Genomic DNA, 20,302 nt, shown 5'->3' on the forward strand with positions numbered 1-20,302 from the left:
ACAGGGAACTCTACTCAATGCTCTGCGGTGACAAGGAGGGGGTATATGTATATATGTATATGTATAGCTGGTTTACTTGGCTGTACAGCAGAAACGAACCCCATGTTGTAAAGCAACTAAACTCCAATAAAAAAGAAGTTATATAAAAAGAAAAAGGGAAATGGGAGACTAGTGAGCAGCTGCTGAGCCTTGCAGCCCATCACACACGGGCATCCGCCTGGTGAGAGGCTGGGCACAACTGCTGCCCTGGCACCCAGGCCTGCGTGAAGGAAAATGTGAATCAATTCTGCTTCCCGCATAAGGAGGCTTTTCAGTATTCACGCTTGGTCTCTTCCGCCTTCAACCCAAAAGCTGATTTTATTTTTGCATTTTATGAGCTTGAGAGAGGGAATTCATTTCCTTGGTATAATATGACCCTCTGGAGAAAGTCTTGTCCAAATATATTTTGCTCACAGGTTCTGTCCTGGAAGATGGGCTGTACTGAAATGAAATGGAAAGAAATGATTACAGTCTGATTTATAGGTAAAGTGAGTTGATAGGTTTATGCCAAATTATTGCATCCAGGAAGGTGAAAAGGAATGACAGGCTCTTTCTAGAAGCTGTAACCCTTTATAAAAAGAAATTTTTAGGGTACACATGCTCTTATGCTAGCTAGCCTGTATTTTAATATTGTCGCTGTATTTGGCCCAATTCTCTTTCACTAGACTACAGTCCCTGAGGGCAGCAACTGCTTTCATTGCATCTTGGTATCCCCCATGGGGATGTTTTTGCAACTTTATTAATGAGAAAGGGATTCTACACTGAAGACTGTTTTCAGTCTCAAGGGGATGAACTGCCTCTTTCTTCTCCACTGACTAATACTGCCTCCATCCCAACCTAGTTCTTAGAGACTTCAGGGCCTCCTAACAATGACTCCTCCATCTCACCACCTCCCAAAAGCATGGGTGATAAATTATGCTTCTTTCAGGTGATAAGTAATATGGTAAGAATATTAACAACAAGCTTTTATTGAGTACTTCTATGGATCAGGTATTTTTCTAAGCATTTTCTGAGTGTTATTCCATTTAATCCTCACAACTTCCTTGTGAGATAGGAACCATTATTATCTCATTTTACTGAGGCTTGAGGTGCTTAAGTAACTTGCTCAAGATCACAGAGCTAGTCAGTGGAAATAACTTCCATTTTCTGTGTGCTTATGGTAGACCGGGTACTGTACTGATCATGATAAACTGATGATCTCATTTCATAGTGCTTTTAACCCTCAAGAGGTAACCCCTCATCTCCTCCTCTTGCACCCCACCAAGTGAATCCTGCTGACACTCAGACTGCCCTTGAAGCAGGCTTCCTGACTATGGCAACCCTACCAGGCTAGGTAGGGTATTACCAGGATCCTACCTGGCATCATTAGGATCAAGTCCTCCAGGGCCTTCCCAGGGTTGTGCCAACTGTAAGGAGTAGAACCAGATTTTCTGATGCCAGTTGCTTCCTGTGCTCACCTGGCTCCTTTATCTGACTTGGCCAACAGCCTCCTGTAGATGGGGATATGAATATGTAGGAAGATGTCTTTATTTAATTTTCAGTTTATTCATTTTCTGTTTTAAAAACAGAGCTGTTTAATGGGTACAGAGCCTCAGAAGAAGAGTAAGTTCTGGAGCTGAATGGCAGTGATGGTTGCAAGACAGTGTGACTGTAGTTAATGTTATTGAACTCTGCACCTAAATATGGTTAAAATGGTAAATTTTATGTTGTATGTATTTTACCAGAATTAAAAACCACACATACGGGTCTGCTTTTCTAACACAACAGTAAGTCTGGGTTGGTTCAGCTCCTTGATGATGTCACTAGGGTCTCAGAGTCTTTTTCTCTTTACTGTCTTAGCATGATGGTTTCTATCCTGGGTTCAAGGTATCCTCTGAAACGTCTTAAATTTCATCTGCTCAAGAGAGGAGGAAGGAGGGGAAGGGAGATACTAGCCATGGCTCTGGTTTCTTAAATCAGGTAAACCCTCAGAAGACTTTTCTTCTACTTCATGGGCCAGAACTGGGTCTCACGGCCTTGCTCAGAAGCAAGGGCAACTGGAAAAGTGATTACTTAGCTTCCCAACCTTTGAGCTGAGGAGGTGCATGAGGGAAGAAGGCCTCTGGGAGTGAGAACTGATTATGTCTGGTGCTCTGCCAAAGGTCACATGGTCACACAGCAGGACTGGCCAGGCCCAGGACCCAGGCTCTGGGTTCCCCATCCTGAGCTTTTTGCTGGGACATTTGATGAATTTGTAGTGGCTATTTTCCCAATAAAAAGGACTGTCCTGGAGAGTATCTTTCAAAGAGGAAAACTCTCCATAGCGTATATGTAACTAAAATTAATCAACTGCTAAGAAGTTGCGTTAGGAAAGCCCTGGGCATTGGTGGAGCCAGGACACCTGAGTGGTGCCCCAGGCTGGCTGGAAGTTTTGGGAAAGGTCCCCATGTCTCTGTGCTGATGAGGTGTAATTATATTTTTCTTGGTTAGTGTTGTTCATTAAGTGCCCAGTAAGTGTTTTGATATCTCTAGATGAAATGTACTCAGGAGGATACATATAGTTATTATTAACCAATCATGCGCTATCAAGAGTGGGCTTATCACACAAGATGATATGTTTCAAATGTTGAATTAAGATGACAGAAACTTCACAACATCTGTCCAGACCAGGAGAGTAGTGAAGTTAGGTGTTCAGGGGACATTTAGAATAAGGAATGTAAATAAACATCCCTATTATAATTACCTTGCCATTGCAAGGGAGCCAGATGTGTACATGTGGCTTTTGAAGATAGAGAAAGGACACCATTATCTTTAACTACACCACTCCACCACTTGTTTTTTCCATGGGAGGAACCAAAGAGGAACTGGCAGGCCCTGGCCATTCTTTGAGCCCAGAGTAGGCACATCCCCTTCTCTATCAAGCCTTCTTGGGTGACTCCATATTATACCAATCCATCTTCATTCTCACCCCAGGGCGCCATATACAGTGAACATATTAGCACTTAGTGGTGTTGAAATTAACTTTTCATCTTAGTCTTATAAGCTTTGCCAGGAGTGGGCACTGTTTGGGGGCAGCAACACAAGGATTTTTGGAACTGCTCAACCCCAGGGCCCAAGCAGTTGGCCAGACACACTGTAAATCCTCAATAAACATTGGAGCTGGACTTATGGGATGGGCTGCCCATGGCTCTACCAGTTGGGAAATTTTTTTCATGATGCTTTGGAAACCAGTAGGATTGATTCCAGGTTAGAAGGTGAAGCAAGAATATCCCATCCCTGAAGGGGCATGATGCAGTTGAGTGCTCTCACAGAGTCCCCTGTGGTCAGGCCCCAGGGACACTTCCTGAGCTCAGCAAGACACCGACTTTCCTATAAGGGGAAAGGGTCCATTCTGCAAAACCAGAAACAAAATTGCTCCAAGGTGGGGTGATTCTTCAACAACAGGGGAAAAATAATGCAGCCCTGATCAACGTGGGAATGGCATACCCAGTCAACTGAGAAAGTCCAAAATATTATTGCAAAGAAGAATTATATTTTTATTAGTTCACCATCAGAATATAAAAATAAATGAGTAAACAGAAAACAAATGGAGTCATTTTACAGAAAGCACATTCATTACTTAAAAGTATCATTTTAATGGCTTGGCACTTTCTGGTTATATCCGCTTGTCATATTCCCTCATGCTGACAAGTAAGAGATTCTTGGCTGTTTTCTTTGCATCTGTCTGCTTCTTTGTGTGGCTATTAAGGAACAACTGGAAATTCTGACAATTTTATGTCCTTAGCCATAACTACACTTGTCTTCTCTCTTGAATTGTAAGTTCTCTGTATTTTCAGACACTAACGATTTCTCCGTATCACTCTCCTATGTCTTACAGATAGAAGGCAGTGGGGGCTGCCAGAAAGGCTGAAGCTGAATTTCAATTTCAATCATCTTTTAAAATTCTAAGTTCAGGTATCCAAAGACTAAACTTGCTTAGAGGTGCAGAAAGCCCTGAGTTATCCCCACCACTTCAAGGAAGTCTTCATGGACACGACAACTAATATCTGCTGTCTAGGACCTTCTCAGTTTGTGTGTTCATGTCTCTGTTTAACTATCTCTTGTGTTCCCATCCATCACAAATATATTATGGTGCTGGCATCAGAACATTGTGTTCTTACCGATTGTCATAAAACTTAAGCACTTGCAGCCTCAATTGAAAAGTTGTCAGTATAAATACCACATAAATTCACATTTTGCATAATAAGGCCCATTCCCTGTATCAGGTCATGAGTGTATGAAACATATCTTGGCACACAAATGTTAAATAACAGTAATAAATTAATAAATACATAAATTACTTAAATATTTAAATAACATAAAAGTCAGCTGTGACCTGCTAGCTGGAAACACTATAAATAAATTGGCTGATTGTTTCAGTGGGCATTTAGCTTTAAATATAAAAATACCGCAAAGACATCTTTATAATCTTAAAAAAAAAAGCAAACTGGTAGAAAATATCTTTGGGGAGGTCTGTTCCGTCATGTCTTTTAAAAATTTAGCATAATGTCTTCCACTTTTCCTCTGAGGTTTCATCCTGAGGTTAGAACCTGGAAAAGAATGCCGAGCATCTATCTGGATTCAAAATTCAGTAGCAAACCCTTACTTCACACAACACATTATTTGAGCAGTTGGGTTTTGGGAATTCCATGTCAGAAGGGTCCTCCCCTTCCTTATGTGGCCTAAGATTTTGCTGGTATGGTACTTGCCAGAGGTTCTCTTGTGAGTTTTCTTAAAAGACCATCTATCTGATCATGTCATTTCCTTGCTTAAAGCCCTTGAGTGGCCCCAAGGGTTGCCAGATAAGATTGTAATTCCTGGAAACAGCTTGCAGGCCACCTGTTCTCTGACTTTCTGCTTCTTCTCTCCCTTTGTCTTCCCTTCTGGAAGGGTGGGACCTGTGCCTGCTTTCTTTACTGTAGTGTCCCTGTGCCCAGCACTGTGCTTGGAATACCATGGGCATCCAACGAACACCCATTAATGAACAAATGTACGTTTCTATCTCTGGTGTGTTGGGCACCGTCCCCCCTTCCTGCCCCACACCATCCCCACCGCTGTCCTGACCGTGGGCACACTGAGTGCACAAGTCTGGGCTGGGCTTTGCTGGCTTGCTCACCTAACTGCAGGACACAGATGCCCATTCACTCCAGAATGAGCTGTAGTAGCGGTCCCGGGCTTGCACGCGGATGTTGGCATCCTTGTGGCATGTGACTTTGGCTGAGGTTTGGTCTGTGAAGAGTTTCTGCAAAGGAGAGGGAACTTTTTGACAATGCAATCACAAGGTGGGCTGGGCATATTTTGGCAAGTACAAGTCTCCCAAAACATCCACACCTTAGTCTCAGGGCACTACTCTCGGAATTCACAGGGCGTGTGTAGAACTTGCGCCACCTACTGACAGAAGCTCTCAGCATAGACACGATTTTTCTACCTTGTAAGCCCAAAGCCTGGAGGAAGAAATTGGTCTAGGCTTCATTTTTCCAGCACAGCTGCGTTGCTTGAATGCCCCATGTGCACTCCCTCTAGTACTAGGCCAGTGGCAGGCTGAGAAAGATTTCCTCTAGCTGTTCCCTGGATATTCTGAAATCCTATAGTCTTATCCTTTTTCAGAAATATCTTTGTTCAAACCCAGGCATTGCTGTTTATTAGTTATGTAGCCACAGGAAAATGTCTTAGTCTCTCTGTATCTCAGTTCCTTATTTATAAAAGAGAGATAATCATAATAATCACTCCATTATAGAATTTTATAAAAGTTAAAGTAGCAAAGTATTTAATCATGTAGAAAATGCTCTGTAAATGCTATTACCTATTAATACTATATATTAATAATATATTGAGAAGCACATAGCAAGATTTTAAATAAGATCTAGGTAAAATATACTCCTGAATAGCCCTTCCTTTCCAGAAAAAAATTCTCAGGGAGTTCCTGAATCATCAAATTTCTACCACATTTAAACACTCTACTGAATAAGGCCTTTCTTTATCTAGTGATTTCTAAAACTGGGGTCCAAGGAGTCTTTGGATCTATAAAAGGGCCTCTAGGAACTTGAGATTATGATGCTCAGGCAAGGAAGTTTGAAAGCCAATGTCTGAGACAACATTCTGTGCAATAAGATAATTTCACAAGCTAGGAATTATCTAACACTTTAAGTGAAACACAGCATGAATGTTCTATCACCCATTATATTCATTCATTAGAAACAATTATTTTAGGCTCCTGGAGCCTAGATTTTCTATATCGAGGCCAATTCTGAGAGCAAACATTAATGATCAACCATACTGGTGGCAGTAGGGTCTTAAGTGCGTGGTCTTTGTGTCCTGGAGACTGAGTTTGTGTCCCGGTTCTGCCACTTCCTAACTGGGTGACCTTGGGCATGTCACTCCACCTCTCTGAGCTTCAAAGTCTTCACTAGTGAAGTGGTACACATAATACTGCCTGCCTTTCTGGGGTTACTGTGAGAATTAAGTGAGATATGCAAGGAAAACCCTCAGCAGAGTTTCAGGCACATAGAAAGTACCAACTAAACATTAGCTGTTACTAGCATTATTAATCTTCTCCTCGATGTGGGCCTACGTAAACCTGACTACAGAACAGACGGCACCTGAACCACATCTTACCTTTTCTCTCTTGTTCTTTCCCTGGACCTGAACACAAAACGTCAGGGAGAAGTAGGAATGTGGGGTGCTCCACGTGTCAGGGTACTCCCAGCTGACTTCCACCTGCCGAGAATTCTTTAGTGGTCTCAGTTGCAGGTTCTTGGGTGGGTCTGGTTTGACTGTAGAAGAGAGAGAAACGGTTATTTTCCTAATGGGGCTTTGGGGTAAGGTAGTTTTGGCTTCTGACCCCACTTTCGCTGTTGACCAGCTCTGAGCCTAGGTCCATGTAATAGTTGCTGAACTTCTCTGATCTCCTGGTTGACAGACATGAGTCACCCCTGCAGGTGACGCTCATGCTGATGCCTGAGGGAGGCAGTCCTCACCAACTGCTGCTTTGGCTGAACCTAAGAGAGACTCAGAATCCTTCTCATCACTGTGCAGTTATACAGGCCTTGGGGGGTGGAACCACCTCTGTGTGGTGCTCAGAGAAAAGATCTCAGAGATAACAAGACTTACATCTGGGCTGGCAGGGAAGGACCACCCTCTCTACAGTCATTCTTCTCTGCACCAAACTCAGAGAGGGCAGGCCCTCTTGCTGGGGACTAGATGAGAGATTCCCACCTAGTGCTCTCTCTTTCACCTTTTCATGGAAGCTGACACTGACTTATCCTGTGGCAGTTAAGCCAACTTGTCTCTATGCTCAGTCACACATTCATTCAATAAAAAGCCCTTGTTATGTGCCAGCCACTGGACCGTGCACAGAAAGCACATCCCTGAGTGTCGGAAAGACTCTGTCCTCAAATAATATGCCTTCTTCTAGAAGGGTGTAGCGGGGAGAGGGAGTCCATAGAATGGGCTTGAAACATCTGGACCCAGCACCTCTCCACACAAAGACAAAAGGCTCCTAGATGTTCCACAAATACTCTTTCCTCTTTCTTAACACAATGACATCTTGTTTCCCTTAGGACTCAGATAATGCCACCTCGTCACAGAGAACTTCCCTGGCCACCTCACATGAACAAGACCCCACCCTCCCCTTCCCACCAAAGGCAGTCCCTCCACGAATGCTAGAGTAGGTTCCGTGATTCTATCACATTTTACGTCACGATGCATGTTCACTGGATAAACGGTGAAGGATATGACAAATGGCAAAATCTCCGCCTGCCAATTTATAAAGAAGTCTCTTTCAAATGCTAAGAAAGACTAGTTGGGAATAATTGCAATTAGGAGGGGAAGCTCTGGTACTGCATGTGAATATGATGCTTGAGGGACTGCTATTGGATTCATCACGGAAGGTGCTTGGGTAGCAGAACAGAAGCATAACCAGGAGCCTGCTTTTTCTGAGGCAGTCTAGGTCTGAATTGCTAGCTGTGAGATCTGGGGCAAGTTGTTCAACCTAGCCAGGACTCAATTTCCTCTTCCTTAAAAGCAGTAATTGTATCTACATTGTAATTATTTTGGGGTGGAGGTGAAGAGTAAGAGATAATGCAAGTATAAGCCCCTACCCCACCGCATGGGGCACTGTGAACATGTGATGAACGGCATCATCCTGATTAAGCAACATACAATCAAGCAGACTCACTGATGTCCCTGATGAAGAAGCTGCTGGTGTAGTTTTCATACTTGAGCTTGTGCACAGCTTCCATCACGACCTCAATGGGCAGGCTCTCCTCGGCGGCCGGGCAGGCACTGCCCTCCTGACACTCCACTGTGTACTTGTTATACTCCCTGTGGTCCATGCTGACCTTCTCTGCTGAGAGGGACGCTGCTCCGCACGTCACCCCTCGGGTGTCAGAGGAGCTGAAATCAAAGACAAGTTATCACATGACTGTAGGTGAGTCGCTAGCCGTTGTAGCCTGACATCTGTCCAAGGATGCAATTTCTCCAATTGGTTCGATTTCTCTCAAGGGGATAGCAACTGCTCTCCCCACGAGACCAAGTGTTGCTTTGAAAAGTAGTACAAGTGATTAGAAACAACTCTGCACTTATATGCCTCTGGCCTAAATGAATCTGAAAATTTTTGAATCCAAAGCTCCTGGTTAAATCTCCTTATCAAACATTTTAATTCATTTTCCTGAACAAAAATCAATACATACCTATTATTAAGACGATAAAGATGGTGTATAAATGAAATGTGTATGCCTCTTTTAACTCTAGTCCCCCTTTTAACCATAATCTCATCCCCTAGATATAAATACAAATACTTTTCCTGGCTTGTTGTATCCCTTCAGACATTATTCTATGAATATTCAAAGCAATCATTTATCCACATGTATGTATACATAAGGACTTTCTAGGTGGTGCTAGTGGTAAAGAACCTGTCTGCCAATGCAGGAGATGTAAGAGATGCAGGTTCAATCCCTGGGTTGGGAAGATCCCCTGGAGAAGGGCATGGCAACCCACTCCAGTATTCTTGCCTAGAGAATGACATGGACAAGGGAGCCTGGTGGGCTACAGTTTATGGGGTTGCAAAGAGTTGGATATGACTGAAGTGACTTAGCATGCACACACATATATGCATATACATGTATTTGTCTATATATACATACATCGGTTTTATTTTTATGAAAAAGGATCAAATTATATATACATATGAAATATGTATTTTATAAGTTTTAAAATTCTAACATATTATTATATTATATATGTTGTTGTTTAGTTGCCAAGTTGTGCTCGACTCTTGTGACCCCATGGACTGTAGCCTGCCAGGCTCCTCTGTCCATGGAATTTTCCAGGCCAGAATACTGGAGTGGGTTGCCATTTCCTTCTCCAGGGAATCTTCCTGACCCAGGGATCAAAGCCGCATCTCCTGTTTGGGAGGCAGACTACCACTGAGCCACCAGGGACACCCATATTTACATACATATGTATGTATATATATAATTCTGCAACCATCTTTCCCCCTTCTGAACATATGGAGTACTCCATGACACACTGCATGGATTGGGTTATTCATTTTGAAGACTGCACAATAAGAGGGGGTATAATGTACCTCACTGTTTAACCTTTGCCCTGCAGATTACCAAGAACACCACGATGAACCCTGGCATCTATGTCTCTGTGAACTTGTATAAGCATTTCTTTAATAAGCATTTTCATTTTAAAGAGTGAATAGTAAGACTCCAATGGTTTACTCAGTTAAATAGTGGCCAGGCCAGGGTGATCACTTAGGGTTTGTTCCGCTAGCCTATCAAGTTTGGGAACTTAGATGAGAGGGAAGGAAGTCACATAGAGGGCTAACGTGGGTTCCGTACCAAGGGAATTGTTTTCCTGGGGTAAGTCCAAGTGCACTGAACAGTGAACTTCAGATTAGTAGTGTCAGCAGAATAAAAAGGAGTTGAAGTGGCCCTGAGAAAATTTCTAGAAGCTTCACAGAGCTTTTGGAGTTGGTCTCAGGGCTTACAAGATCCATGCCCTAGGGCTCTTGTTTCTATTTTTGACTCAAGGTGCAATTTTGGCAAGTCCTTCATAGCTTTGATTTCTCCTTTTATTCTCTCCCTGTGGTGCTATGAGCCTTAATGAAGCATTGCCAGGCAATTTGGTTGCGTGGGTTCATACATAGCAGAGGCTACTCCAAGCCCCAATAATATCCTGTTCTAATGCTTACATTTATTCAGGCAATTAGCGTAAACCTTCATGTTCTTTCCCTAATTGAGGCAAGGGTGTGTATATGTAGAGGGGAGGATTAAAAACATAGGGTTGATTTTATTTTCTCCCTTCTCATTAACCGATAGGCTATTGCTAGGTTGCCCTTATTTTCTTAATGAGAAAGTTCAAGAGAAGTGCTGAGAAACCCCAGTGGTTTCACTTACCCTCTGCTGCTTTTGACACTGAATTTCAGATTAGTACTGATTGCTGTCAGCCACGAGCAGGTGAAGTGTCCAGAATAATCCTTTGCCTCACATTTTAAAAAACTCTTAGCTTTGGGTTCTGGATTTGTAAAGAACAAAAATTCAATATTTAGGGACTTTCTTTCTTTTAAAATTGCTGATTTTTATTGCCATAAATTACAGACCACCGTATGGTATAAGAGTGAAGATTTTCCATTTATGTCCTTGGAAAATGCTCCTGTTCCCCAGGCAGGCAGTTCAGCGAGGACTAGGAAGGTCCCAAGAGCATGTTGATTCTATAGATTATACTACACACCTAACATATCAGAGGGAGGTATTAATTTCTTTCAAGGCTATCAGCCCAGAGTTGAGTTACGCACACTGCATGTTAATCAACTTCCATTAGTCACCCAATCATATTACTGCTATTTGAAAAGAACCTGAGGAAAAGCATCTAGATTCCCTCTGAGACTCTCTCAACAGGAGATTTTGATGGTTGATAATCCAAAGTGTCCAGCAAAGGAAAAACAAAGCAAAGGAAAATATAGGTTCGGGGTGGTTTCAGTAAGGGACTTGGTATGACTTCATTAACCACATTAAGCATGTCTTGCCTTTTAAATTCTAATTTTTTTTCTTTATCTCTTATGGAGCCAAAGAGAAAACTGACACCACCCAAGGGGATGGGATTACCTTTCTGATCCTTTAAAATATCAGTGGACCAAATTCCATCTTCCTTTTTGTGCAGCAGGAGGAGTGAACGACTCAGAACCTCGCCTCCTTTGTGACAGGTGTACTGCCCAGCATCTCCAAACTCTTTGACTTGGATGGTCAAGGTTTTGCCAGAGCCCAGGACCTCACTGCTCTGGTCTGAGGTCCAGGTGATGCCGTCTTCCTCAGGAGTGTCACACGTGAGGACCACTGTTTCTCCAGGAGCATTAGGATACCAATCCAATTCTACAACATAAACTGGAGAGCACAGGGATTGGAGAACTGGACTGTGTTTTTTGTATCACCTGGGCATCTGAATGGCTGAAGCACAACCTTGCTAATAACAGCAAATGCTTGCTGAAGATGACCTCAGGTTATCAGGCTTCACTTGGGTTCAAAATTGTGGAAGAGAGAAGCTGAGTGTAATAGCTGCCACTGACCGATTGTCAGGCTGCCATTAATAGTTAACTTCTGATTAGCTGGCAGATGAGGAAGACCTTGATATACCAAAAATTGCAATCAGCACAATACTTTCTCAAAGTCTTGGTGGACACAGGAAACTTGCAGCACAATTCACATACAAAGAGAATAAGTGCTGAAAAAGACTGATGAGGACTGAGATCCTGTCCCCACTAGCTGGCTGGGGAATTTTGAGAAAGATACTTAATCACCACGCGCCTCAGTTTCCTTGTCTGTAAAATAACAATAATAATAGTATCTGCCTTGTAAGTTTGGCTGTGAGGATTAAATGAAAAAAGCATGTAAAACACTTAGCACAGAATCTGTCACTCAGAATTAGTTGTTATTGTTATTCACAGACCAAAGGTTAGACAACTGTGCCAGAAACTGCTTTCCAATTTTCCACAGGGATTGAAGGATTTATTTCCTACTGCATGAAACTCACCAATGGAGATTTTCATTCCCTCTGTGTTTTTAAAAGCTACGTTACACTCTTACAAGGCAGTTTGGTAGATCTCAGTCTTCCCATCTTATAGAGAAGGGTACTGAGGCCAAGAGGTTAAGCACGGTTACGTCAAGTTAGAACCACAAGAGTTCTATCTTAGGCCTTTGCCCTGAAGCTTTAATATCAGCATCTAAACTGGCACTTGTGGAATGGCCTAATATTGCATTTTGAAGAGTATTTCATATCAAAACTTCATTCATTCATGCATCAATTATTAATTAAATAGAATTGTTTAACGCAGTGGTTCTCAATGCATGATCATCCAACTATTAGCAGCAGCAGCACGTTGGACTCTGTTAGGACTACAAATTCTCAGTTACTGAATCAAGAACTTTGAGCTGGGTCCAGTGACCTATTTGTAATCTCTGCAGATGATTCTGAAACCCACTCTAGAGAGATATGGTAATTAAAAGCCTGGATATTGGAGTCAACACACGTCTGGGTTAGGACTCAGCTCTATCTTTTACACTGGCCTGTGGCCTTGGGCAAAGCATTCAATTACTCTAAGCTTCGAGTGTCATCATCTTTAAAATAAGCAACATATTAGAATTTGTTCCAGAAGGTGGAGGTGTGGATTACAAGAGTTAATTCATCTAAGAGCTTGACCCAGTGCCCTTAAATGCTCTGTCACTGCTGGCTCTTGTGATTGGCATCCCAATGTGAATCATTGTGGAATATAAAGTTCCCACTTGACATCAAAGGGATTTATAATTACTGAATGGGTAACACAGACCTGATGTAAAAGTACCTGGGGCCCAGCTCTGAAAATGGTCACCTGTGCCGATATAAAACTACATGGCACCTTTGACTTTCTCTGTCACACTGGTGACCAAAGAGCAGGGCTATTTTCCTGTCACAATTAAGACTCAGAAGACAAAGATACCTGTCCAAGGGCAGGGGAAACAGCTGCATGAGGAGATGTGTCTAGAACCTAGCGCCCGGGGGCATCTCGTCTCATTGCCAGAGTCGCATGCCCTCTCATTGTTTCTCACTTTGACTTTCTGGAATTTCTGTGGTTTACCAAATCAGAAGTAACTAAGGGCAGGCTTTGCAAGGGCCATACCTCCTGAGCTCGCTCAAAATCCCAGAGCTGGAAGGGTTTGGAACAGTCATCTGGCTCAGACCTTTCTCTTTATTCAGGGGAAGGTCTAAAACTCTCAGACTCTCCTGAGGCAGAGTAGGGATGGTTGGATCCTTGTCTTCCATAAATTCTTAAGAACAGAGGAAGAGCCCCAGATTTCTTTCAGGGATCCATTGTAGTGTGTTCTCCTCACTACTGAAAGATGGTTTCTCACGATCAGCTGCAATGTCTTCATTTTAAATGCAAGCCTATTTCCTCTTGCTCAGCTGTCTGAGGACAGAGGAAACAATTGCTTCATGTCCTTCGGGTAAAACCTTCTTCAAATACTTCAGCGCATAAGCATTGAAGTGAGACAGAATTGGGGTTAAGTTTCTGTTCCACCCTTACGGGGTGAAATTTGGTAAGTTACTTAATCTCTACATCCTCTACTTTTAACATCTGTAAAATGGAGTATAAACAGTTCCTATCTCTTGTGGTTATTGTGAGAATTAAATGAGATGCTGTTTTCAATAAACATTATTATTATACAATTAAAGACAGTAATTGTCTATGTTATTACATTGACATCAAAGAGAAATATCTGAGGGCTTTTCAGAAACAGCTAACAATCTGTTAATACATATTTGTTGTATGTGAGATACTAGAAGGATAGAGGGAATCCCTTATTCTAATAATAAGTACCTATTATTCTACTAATAATTTTTATTGATCACTGGGATAATAAATAGATGGCCTTCAATCACCAGACACATTATTTTAAACAACCAAAACAATAATACTAGCTAACATTCACTGTCACTTCGTCATCTGTTGAGTTGTCTTCTGTATTCACTAGTATATTTAATAATCTTTGTAGTAGATATAACTTCATAATTTTCAGTTTACTTGAGGGAACTCAGGCTCAGAGGTGACCCAGCTCAAGGTCACATAACTAATAAGCGGCAGAATCAGCCCTGAACAGAAGTCAATGTGGGTCTAAAATCCCATGCTTTCCCCAAAGTGCTTGGTTAGAGGTAAGTGATCTCAGTGCCAACTGAGGGGCTGATATTGCATGGTGGAGTGGAAGACATAGTTCTTATACTTTTCAAATCCCTCACTTTGGAATTTTAATCATATGATACAGCTGATTTTTAGTAATACTGGTAAAGTCTGTATCTCTTTTCCTACCATAGTCCACCAAAAGCTCCTTCTCTGACATTTAATGTGAGAGCCAAACAATATAGATACCCTCAAGCCACACAATACAGATATCCTCAAGGGTGGAACAAGGACAGAGGGCCGCTGTTATCCCAGAGTGAAGCCCCAGTGCCTGCCCATTTCAGTCTAATTTCTCAACAGGACTAACTGACAGTCCTGGCTTAGGCCCTGGGACCTTCAGAGAGAATCAGGGAAGGCTGGTTACCATTTTTCTCCAGTTCCCATATGGCCACGATGGGAGATGCCAGCAAAACCAGGGAAAACCAGGAAACGACCAACTGCTGAGGGTGCATCTGCATGAGGGGCAGAAACAGAGGAGGAGAAGGAAGAAAAGAAAAAAGAAGAGCAGGGGTAGGAGAAGACAAAATGTCAGTAGTTACACAGTCACATTTGGAAAGCATATTCACATTCTGTGTATTCCATTTGTCTTTAATCTTTATCTTCCACTTCCTTCTCTGCTGTCAGGTTAATTTGCAGTGAATTCCAGGAGCCCTCTGCCAGTCTCCGGGTAAGAACATCTCCAAACAGAGAACCACAGATGAGCTGGAGCTGAAGGAGACCTAAGGCCAGCCATCTGATACAATCCTCTTATTTTTAAGGTGAGAAACCTAAGGCTCAGAGAAGGAGCGTGACTTGTCTGGATTGACATTCAGTCATTATTTGCTCCCTATGTAGAGGGTACTGAGCTAGAACAGCTGAAACTGAAAAGGATTTTTACCTGGATCCTGACTTCCAGGAGCAAATAGTTTCATTCAACAAGTATTTCTTAAGTCACTTTGTTAAAAGCCTATCCTCCAGTTGGGGAAATAAGCTACATATCCGTATTACTGTAGCACAAGGCAGAATGTGCAGGGACACCCAGGACTATAGGATCTACGTTGTGGGGCGGGGGAGTCAGATTTGAAGTGACCTTTCAAGTTCTGGCAATGAGTTCAGCCCTTGTTAAAGAAGTTTCCTTTCTCTCCTGTTTAGGCTGTAATTGTTCCAAACACAAAGATAATTTCCTCCCATGTAAGGTAACCAGTGGTTCTCAAACTTCAGTGTATGTCAGAATAACCTAGAATCCTTGCTAAAGCACAGACTGGTGACCCCACCCCCTACCTTGACCCTAAAATAACTAATTCAGCAGTCTGGGTGTGGGAATCTTGCATTCCTATAAGCTTCCAGGGTAGGCTGATATTGCTGGTCTGAGGACTACTCTTCAAGGTCCATTGATTTAACACATGTCCAGGGTCCAGAGCCCCTGAAAATCAAGATGTTCCTTGGGAGAAGACCATAAAATACTGAATATTCACCACAGAGTAATTAAATGCATACTTTTGTGCTAAATTAGCCATGTTATAGTGAATTCGCCATGTTACAGTGAAACTCAGTCAAGATTAGTATTCAGGGTTTATGAAAATTTTCAGACTGAAAATTAGATGGAGATTGTTATTTATTTTCAATTGGACACACCTCTATCCATCTTGGCTCTCCAATGTTCCTGTAGGAATATAGTTTCAAAAACCAGTGGGCTATATGAAGACCAGACTCAAAAAGTTTTTGGCAAAATACCTTAAAAATAAGCACCCCTTGGTCAGGGTGATGAAATATTGACAAATCATGGCTGTCAGAATGATGCTAATCCTGGGGGCACTTTGCCACCTACTTTATTTCCTTATATTATAAAGGTTATGAGTGGCAGAGTCAGGACTAGAAGTCAGCCCTTCCCGAGCACCGTCAGCATTCTTGTCGCTGAAGCATGGAACTTTCAGGGGCACATCTATCAGTTTAGTTCAAGCTGTGACTTGTAGTGAAGTGCTAGTTGCCACAGAGGACCAGTTATTACATTTGCAGGCATGGAGTACAGCAGCATGGGCTTGAATTCTGGTTTGAGCACTCACTAGTTGTTTTATATTGGCCAAATTACTCTCTGAGCCTCAGTTTCCTCATCTATAAAATGGGTATAAGACCCATTTCAAAGCATTGTTGAGAGAATGCAATGAGATGACATATTATAGAAGCCAACCAAACATATTAGCTTGTACCCAGAGGAAGAAATAAAGAGTTTAATTTCTCTCTTGTCCATGATGGATAAATTAAAAAGTCCTGCCTGTATATGTATACTACTGTGTATAAAACAGGTAACTAATGAGAACCTACTGTATAGCACAGGGAACTCTGCTTGTGCTCTGTAGTGACCTAAATGGGAAGGAAATCCAAAAAAGAGGGGATATATGTATACATATGGCTGATTCACTTTGCTGTACAGCAGAAACTGACACAGCAGTGTAAAGCAACTATACTCCAATAATACAATAAAATAAAAATGAAATAAAAGTCATGCCTGGCTATAGGGAAATGCCCATAGAGGCACTGCAATTATACAGGCTTATAAAACCCAGATGTCAGCACTCTGGGAATGAAAAAACAGAGATTCCTGGTACCTTCTGGTGAGTACTTTATGCTCTCTTAACACTGGGGTTTTCCCTTTAGCTAGGTGCCCAGCACTTCCTCTCTGGGCCTCAGATGCATCTGAGAATATCAGGTGAACCATACTTCACGGTCAAGAGAGCCTTGGTGATGGTTCTAAGAAGCAACTCCCATTTTTGTATCATCTACGTTTTAAACCACAAGACAGTGGCAGAAGGTGGAGATGGTGCTGGGCTACTCTCTTAATCAAACCCAGGGGAAACCACAAAGAGGCTGCCTGCAATTACCCTGCTGTTCTCTCTATCACTTGATACCATGGGCTTGACTGCTGGTTCTACCGCTCACTAGTCATATGATATGGGCCAAATTACTCTCTAAGCCTCATTTTCCTCAGCTGTAAAATGGAGGTAATACCCATCTCAAAGGGTTGTTGGGCTGTATCCCACAGACCACATTTTCTCAGCATGCTCAATTTGAGAGTTTTAAGGATTAAATGTTTGAAAATGCAATTTCACAGGTTTTCTAAACTCGTGAAACCTTTATATGAGGGACGTAAGATCCCCAGATACTGTAGTGTGTTAAGGCTCCCTAACTCTGGTGTTAACATGGGCATGCCAGTGACATTTGGCTGAGCGTCTCTCTTTCAAGTTTTATTTTGTTCATTACTTTTTAATCAGAAAAGAGAATTATCATTTAAAGATAAAAAGACATAGTCACAGAAGGCATGTGTAGGAAATGCATATGGTCCTAGTTCTAGAGATAGGCAGCTCTGTGTTGGCATCCCAGCTCTGCCCCTTGTTAGGTGTATGACTCTGGTCAAGTCACTTACTCTCTTTGAGCCTCACACTCCTAATCTGTAAAATGGTCACCCTGTTGTGATAAAATGCTAATGAAATAATTCACATAAAGTATTCAGCCCGGTGTCCTGATGAAGGCAGGACTCCCGGCTGTTTCCTCTCAGCTCCATTCCTCCTTTGACAGCACTTACTTAAGACAACTGCAATCAGATTGCTACTTCTTTCATGTTTGTCTTCCCCACATCTGTCTTATTCTATACTTTGTCCCCAGAGTCTAGCAGAGAGAATCTATCTTAGAGGGATTTCATTATTAGAAGAATGAATGAATGGACAGAAACCATAACATTTCAGACCCCAATAAAATGAACTCTAAGAGGCTGACCAAATTCTTTCTAATACCTTGAAATTCCTCATTTGAAAACAAAGTGGGCCATCAGCTCAGGTTTAGTAATCTCTGTTTAAAAATGATATTTTAAGCTAATGATTATTTTTTTAACCTGAAAATTATTGTGCATGATTAACCTGGGCAACTATCAGATGCCAGTATAGTAAACATGATCATTTTTCCCTCTTCTTACAGATTTAAAAACTTCACAAAGTAATTTTAAACATTGGAGTTGCTTTCCATTGTTTAAGTGATAGGTTAATCCAAAAGCTCTAGATAACCCAACTATTAATCTAGTTGATTGTCACAAGCCCACCACAAATATAGGACTAACTATGCTAACAATATACAGTTATGAGGTATAAGCATGAATTCAATTATTTACTGAATTTATTATTACTTATTGAATGAAAGGCTTTTTAGTAAGTTTACAATAACAAGGGAAGCACCACTCACTTTAATTCTATACAGTCCTTTAACTGATGAATGTTAATATTGAAGAAAACATTTTTATACACATACTACTTTAAAACAAGACAAACCTTTCTAAAAAATAGGCATTCCTTCATAAACCTTACTAAATAATTATTATTAGTTGATTTTTTTTAGTTGATTTTTTAAATGAATTTTTTTTTATACCCTTGGACAGCCTGTGGGCCCGTGGAAGGGGCGGCAGGGGCAGGGAAATGCTTACCTTGCTTCTGCTCCGGCTGCAGAGTTCGCTGGGTCTGAAACAGTTGTTTCTTCTGATGCTGCTGTTGCTACTATTGGAGCTTATATACCCTACTCCTAACAAGCTTTCTGATGGAAACTTAAACTAGAAACTGACTTGTTCCAAATTGCAACACTGAAAACAACTCTCACAACCTTCTGGGGAATTTCAAGTAGTTCCTTTTTTTCTCTATGTGTATCAATAACGCAGAGGGAACACAGGCATCAAAATCCCAGGTAGTGAACTAAGAGGAAATAACTTTCGGGTGGAGAAAAAGGAAGGAGATGGGATGCTCACTTTGAGTTGACATCATGGCCGAAGAGATTAGAGACAGTAAGAGGCAACCTCCCTGGACTCCGCAGACAAGAGAAGAAGGAAGAACAAGGAGACGTCGAGCAGGAGGATGAGTTCAGGTCAGGATCCAGCAATTGTATGCTGCTGCTGCTAAGTCGCTTCAGGTTGGAAAGCAAAATCTACAGTCCTCCTGAAGTCAAAGAGGATGAGATGAGGGCAAAGGTTTAGTATGTCCTGACCGCCCTTCCCCATATTACGCCTTTAACGTGTGGATTTCAGAAACATATTCTTACTACCCATTGTGTCCCTCCCCACCCTCCAACACACTGTGCACATTCATAAAGACACAGCCCTGGGAAGATGATAAACATGTATATTACTAATAACACTCAAACTATGTAGGAATACTGTCTACGCTCATAGGTACTTACTGATAGACGGATGTGAGCAGAAAGTGAAATATCCATAGGCATGTATACAGCCAATGCCACACTCAAGGTACACTCCTTTGGGCACCCAGACTTCACACTCATTTTCACACAAATCTATGACCCTAGGAGCTCTACACAAATGCACAGAGGTAGCAGAACTATCTGGAGATTTCCAGCAGAGTTTAACTAAGAGAGGTGCAACGGTATACATCGGTTTTAGACACCCCGACTTCCATCTGCACACGAACAGAAATATTAAAAACACCTACACCAAGTACTACAGCGACCGAGTGCAGGCCGTGCTCAAATACGTACACCGCCGACAGAGGGCGCTGCTGCGAAACGCGCACGGCGCCCCGGGTCCGCGCACGCTATAGTGACTTCTCCATCCAAGCCTCAGGGCCCGGCCGCGAGGGAAGTTCCTGGGGCTGGCCGGGTTTAAGGTGGGTGCAGATTTCCGCACTAAGTTTCCTCGCAGTCTCAGTCAGGGAAAACGGGGAACCCAGGCGAGAGCGGTGGAGCTTCCCAGCCGCACTTCCTCCCTCCCGCCGCTGTCCCGGCCGCGGGAGGGCGGGGGCGCTTAGCAGGCAGTCCCACTGGTTATCCAGCCTTGTGCTCTGACTTGGGCGGAGACGGTACCTCCAGCTCAGAGGGGCATCTCCGGGGTCCTCTGCCCTCCAGGCTTGAAGGTGAATGGAGTTCTCAGGTTAAACAACAAAGCAAAACGTCGTATGTTTGAGATATATGGTTATATGAACAAAGTAGGTTGTGTTGTATGTTGGTGATATGATAGTTTGTGTGTGTGTGTGTGTGTGTGTGTGTGTGTGCGCGCGCGCGCGT

General features: G+C 42.4%; 1 protein-coding gene across 2 annotated transcripts; it reads right to left on the reverse strand.

Moving 5' to 3' along the window:
• Nucleotides 1-3,528: 3,528 nt before the first annotated feature.
• Nucleotides 3,529-18,783, reverse strand: IL12B (interleukin 12B). Of its 2 annotated transcripts, XM_042249406.1 has the most exons (8): nucleotides 18,720-18,783; nucleotides 14,637-14,724; nucleotides 11,172-11,447; nucleotides 10,464-10,581; nucleotides 8,234-8,451; nucleotides 6,673-6,830; nucleotides 5,174-5,299; nucleotides 3,529-4,607 (listed from the first exon to the last, which is right to left on the reverse strand). In XM_042249406.1, exons 2-7 carry the CDS (start codon nucleotides 14,722-14,724, stop codon nucleotides 5,174-5,176), a joined length of 984 nt encoding a protein of 327 aa, XP_042105340.1. In that variant the 5' UTR covers nucleotides 18,720-18,783; the 3' UTR covers nucleotides 3,529-4,607.
• Between the last annotated feature and the right edge of the window lie 1,519 nt (nucleotides 18,784-20,302).

Source organism: Ovis aries, chromosome 5 (genome assembly GCF_016772045.2).
Source record: "Ovis aries strain OAR_USU_Benz2616 breed Rambouillet chromosome 5, ARS-UI_Ramb_v3.0, whole genome shotgun sequence".
Classification (NCBI taxonomy): domain Eukaryota; kingdom Metazoa; phylum Chordata; class Mammalia; order Artiodactyla; family Bovidae; genus Ovis; species Ovis aries.

Bases quoted from the DNA above. Each gene is read 5' to 3' on its own strand.
- IL12B (XM_042249406.1), bottom strand. From the start codon at position 14,724: ATGCACCCTCAGCAGTTGGTCGTTTCCTGGTTTTCCCTGGTTTTGCTG. The intron at 11,448-14,636 runs GTAACCAGCCTT...TGTGCTCTCCAG, and splicing joins ATGGGAACTGGAGAAAAATG to TTTATGTTGTAGAATTGGAT. The intron at 8,452-10,463 runs GTAAGTGAAACC...CTTTGATTTCAG, and splicing joins AGTGTCAAAAGCAGCAGAGG to CTCCTCTGACACCCGAGGGG.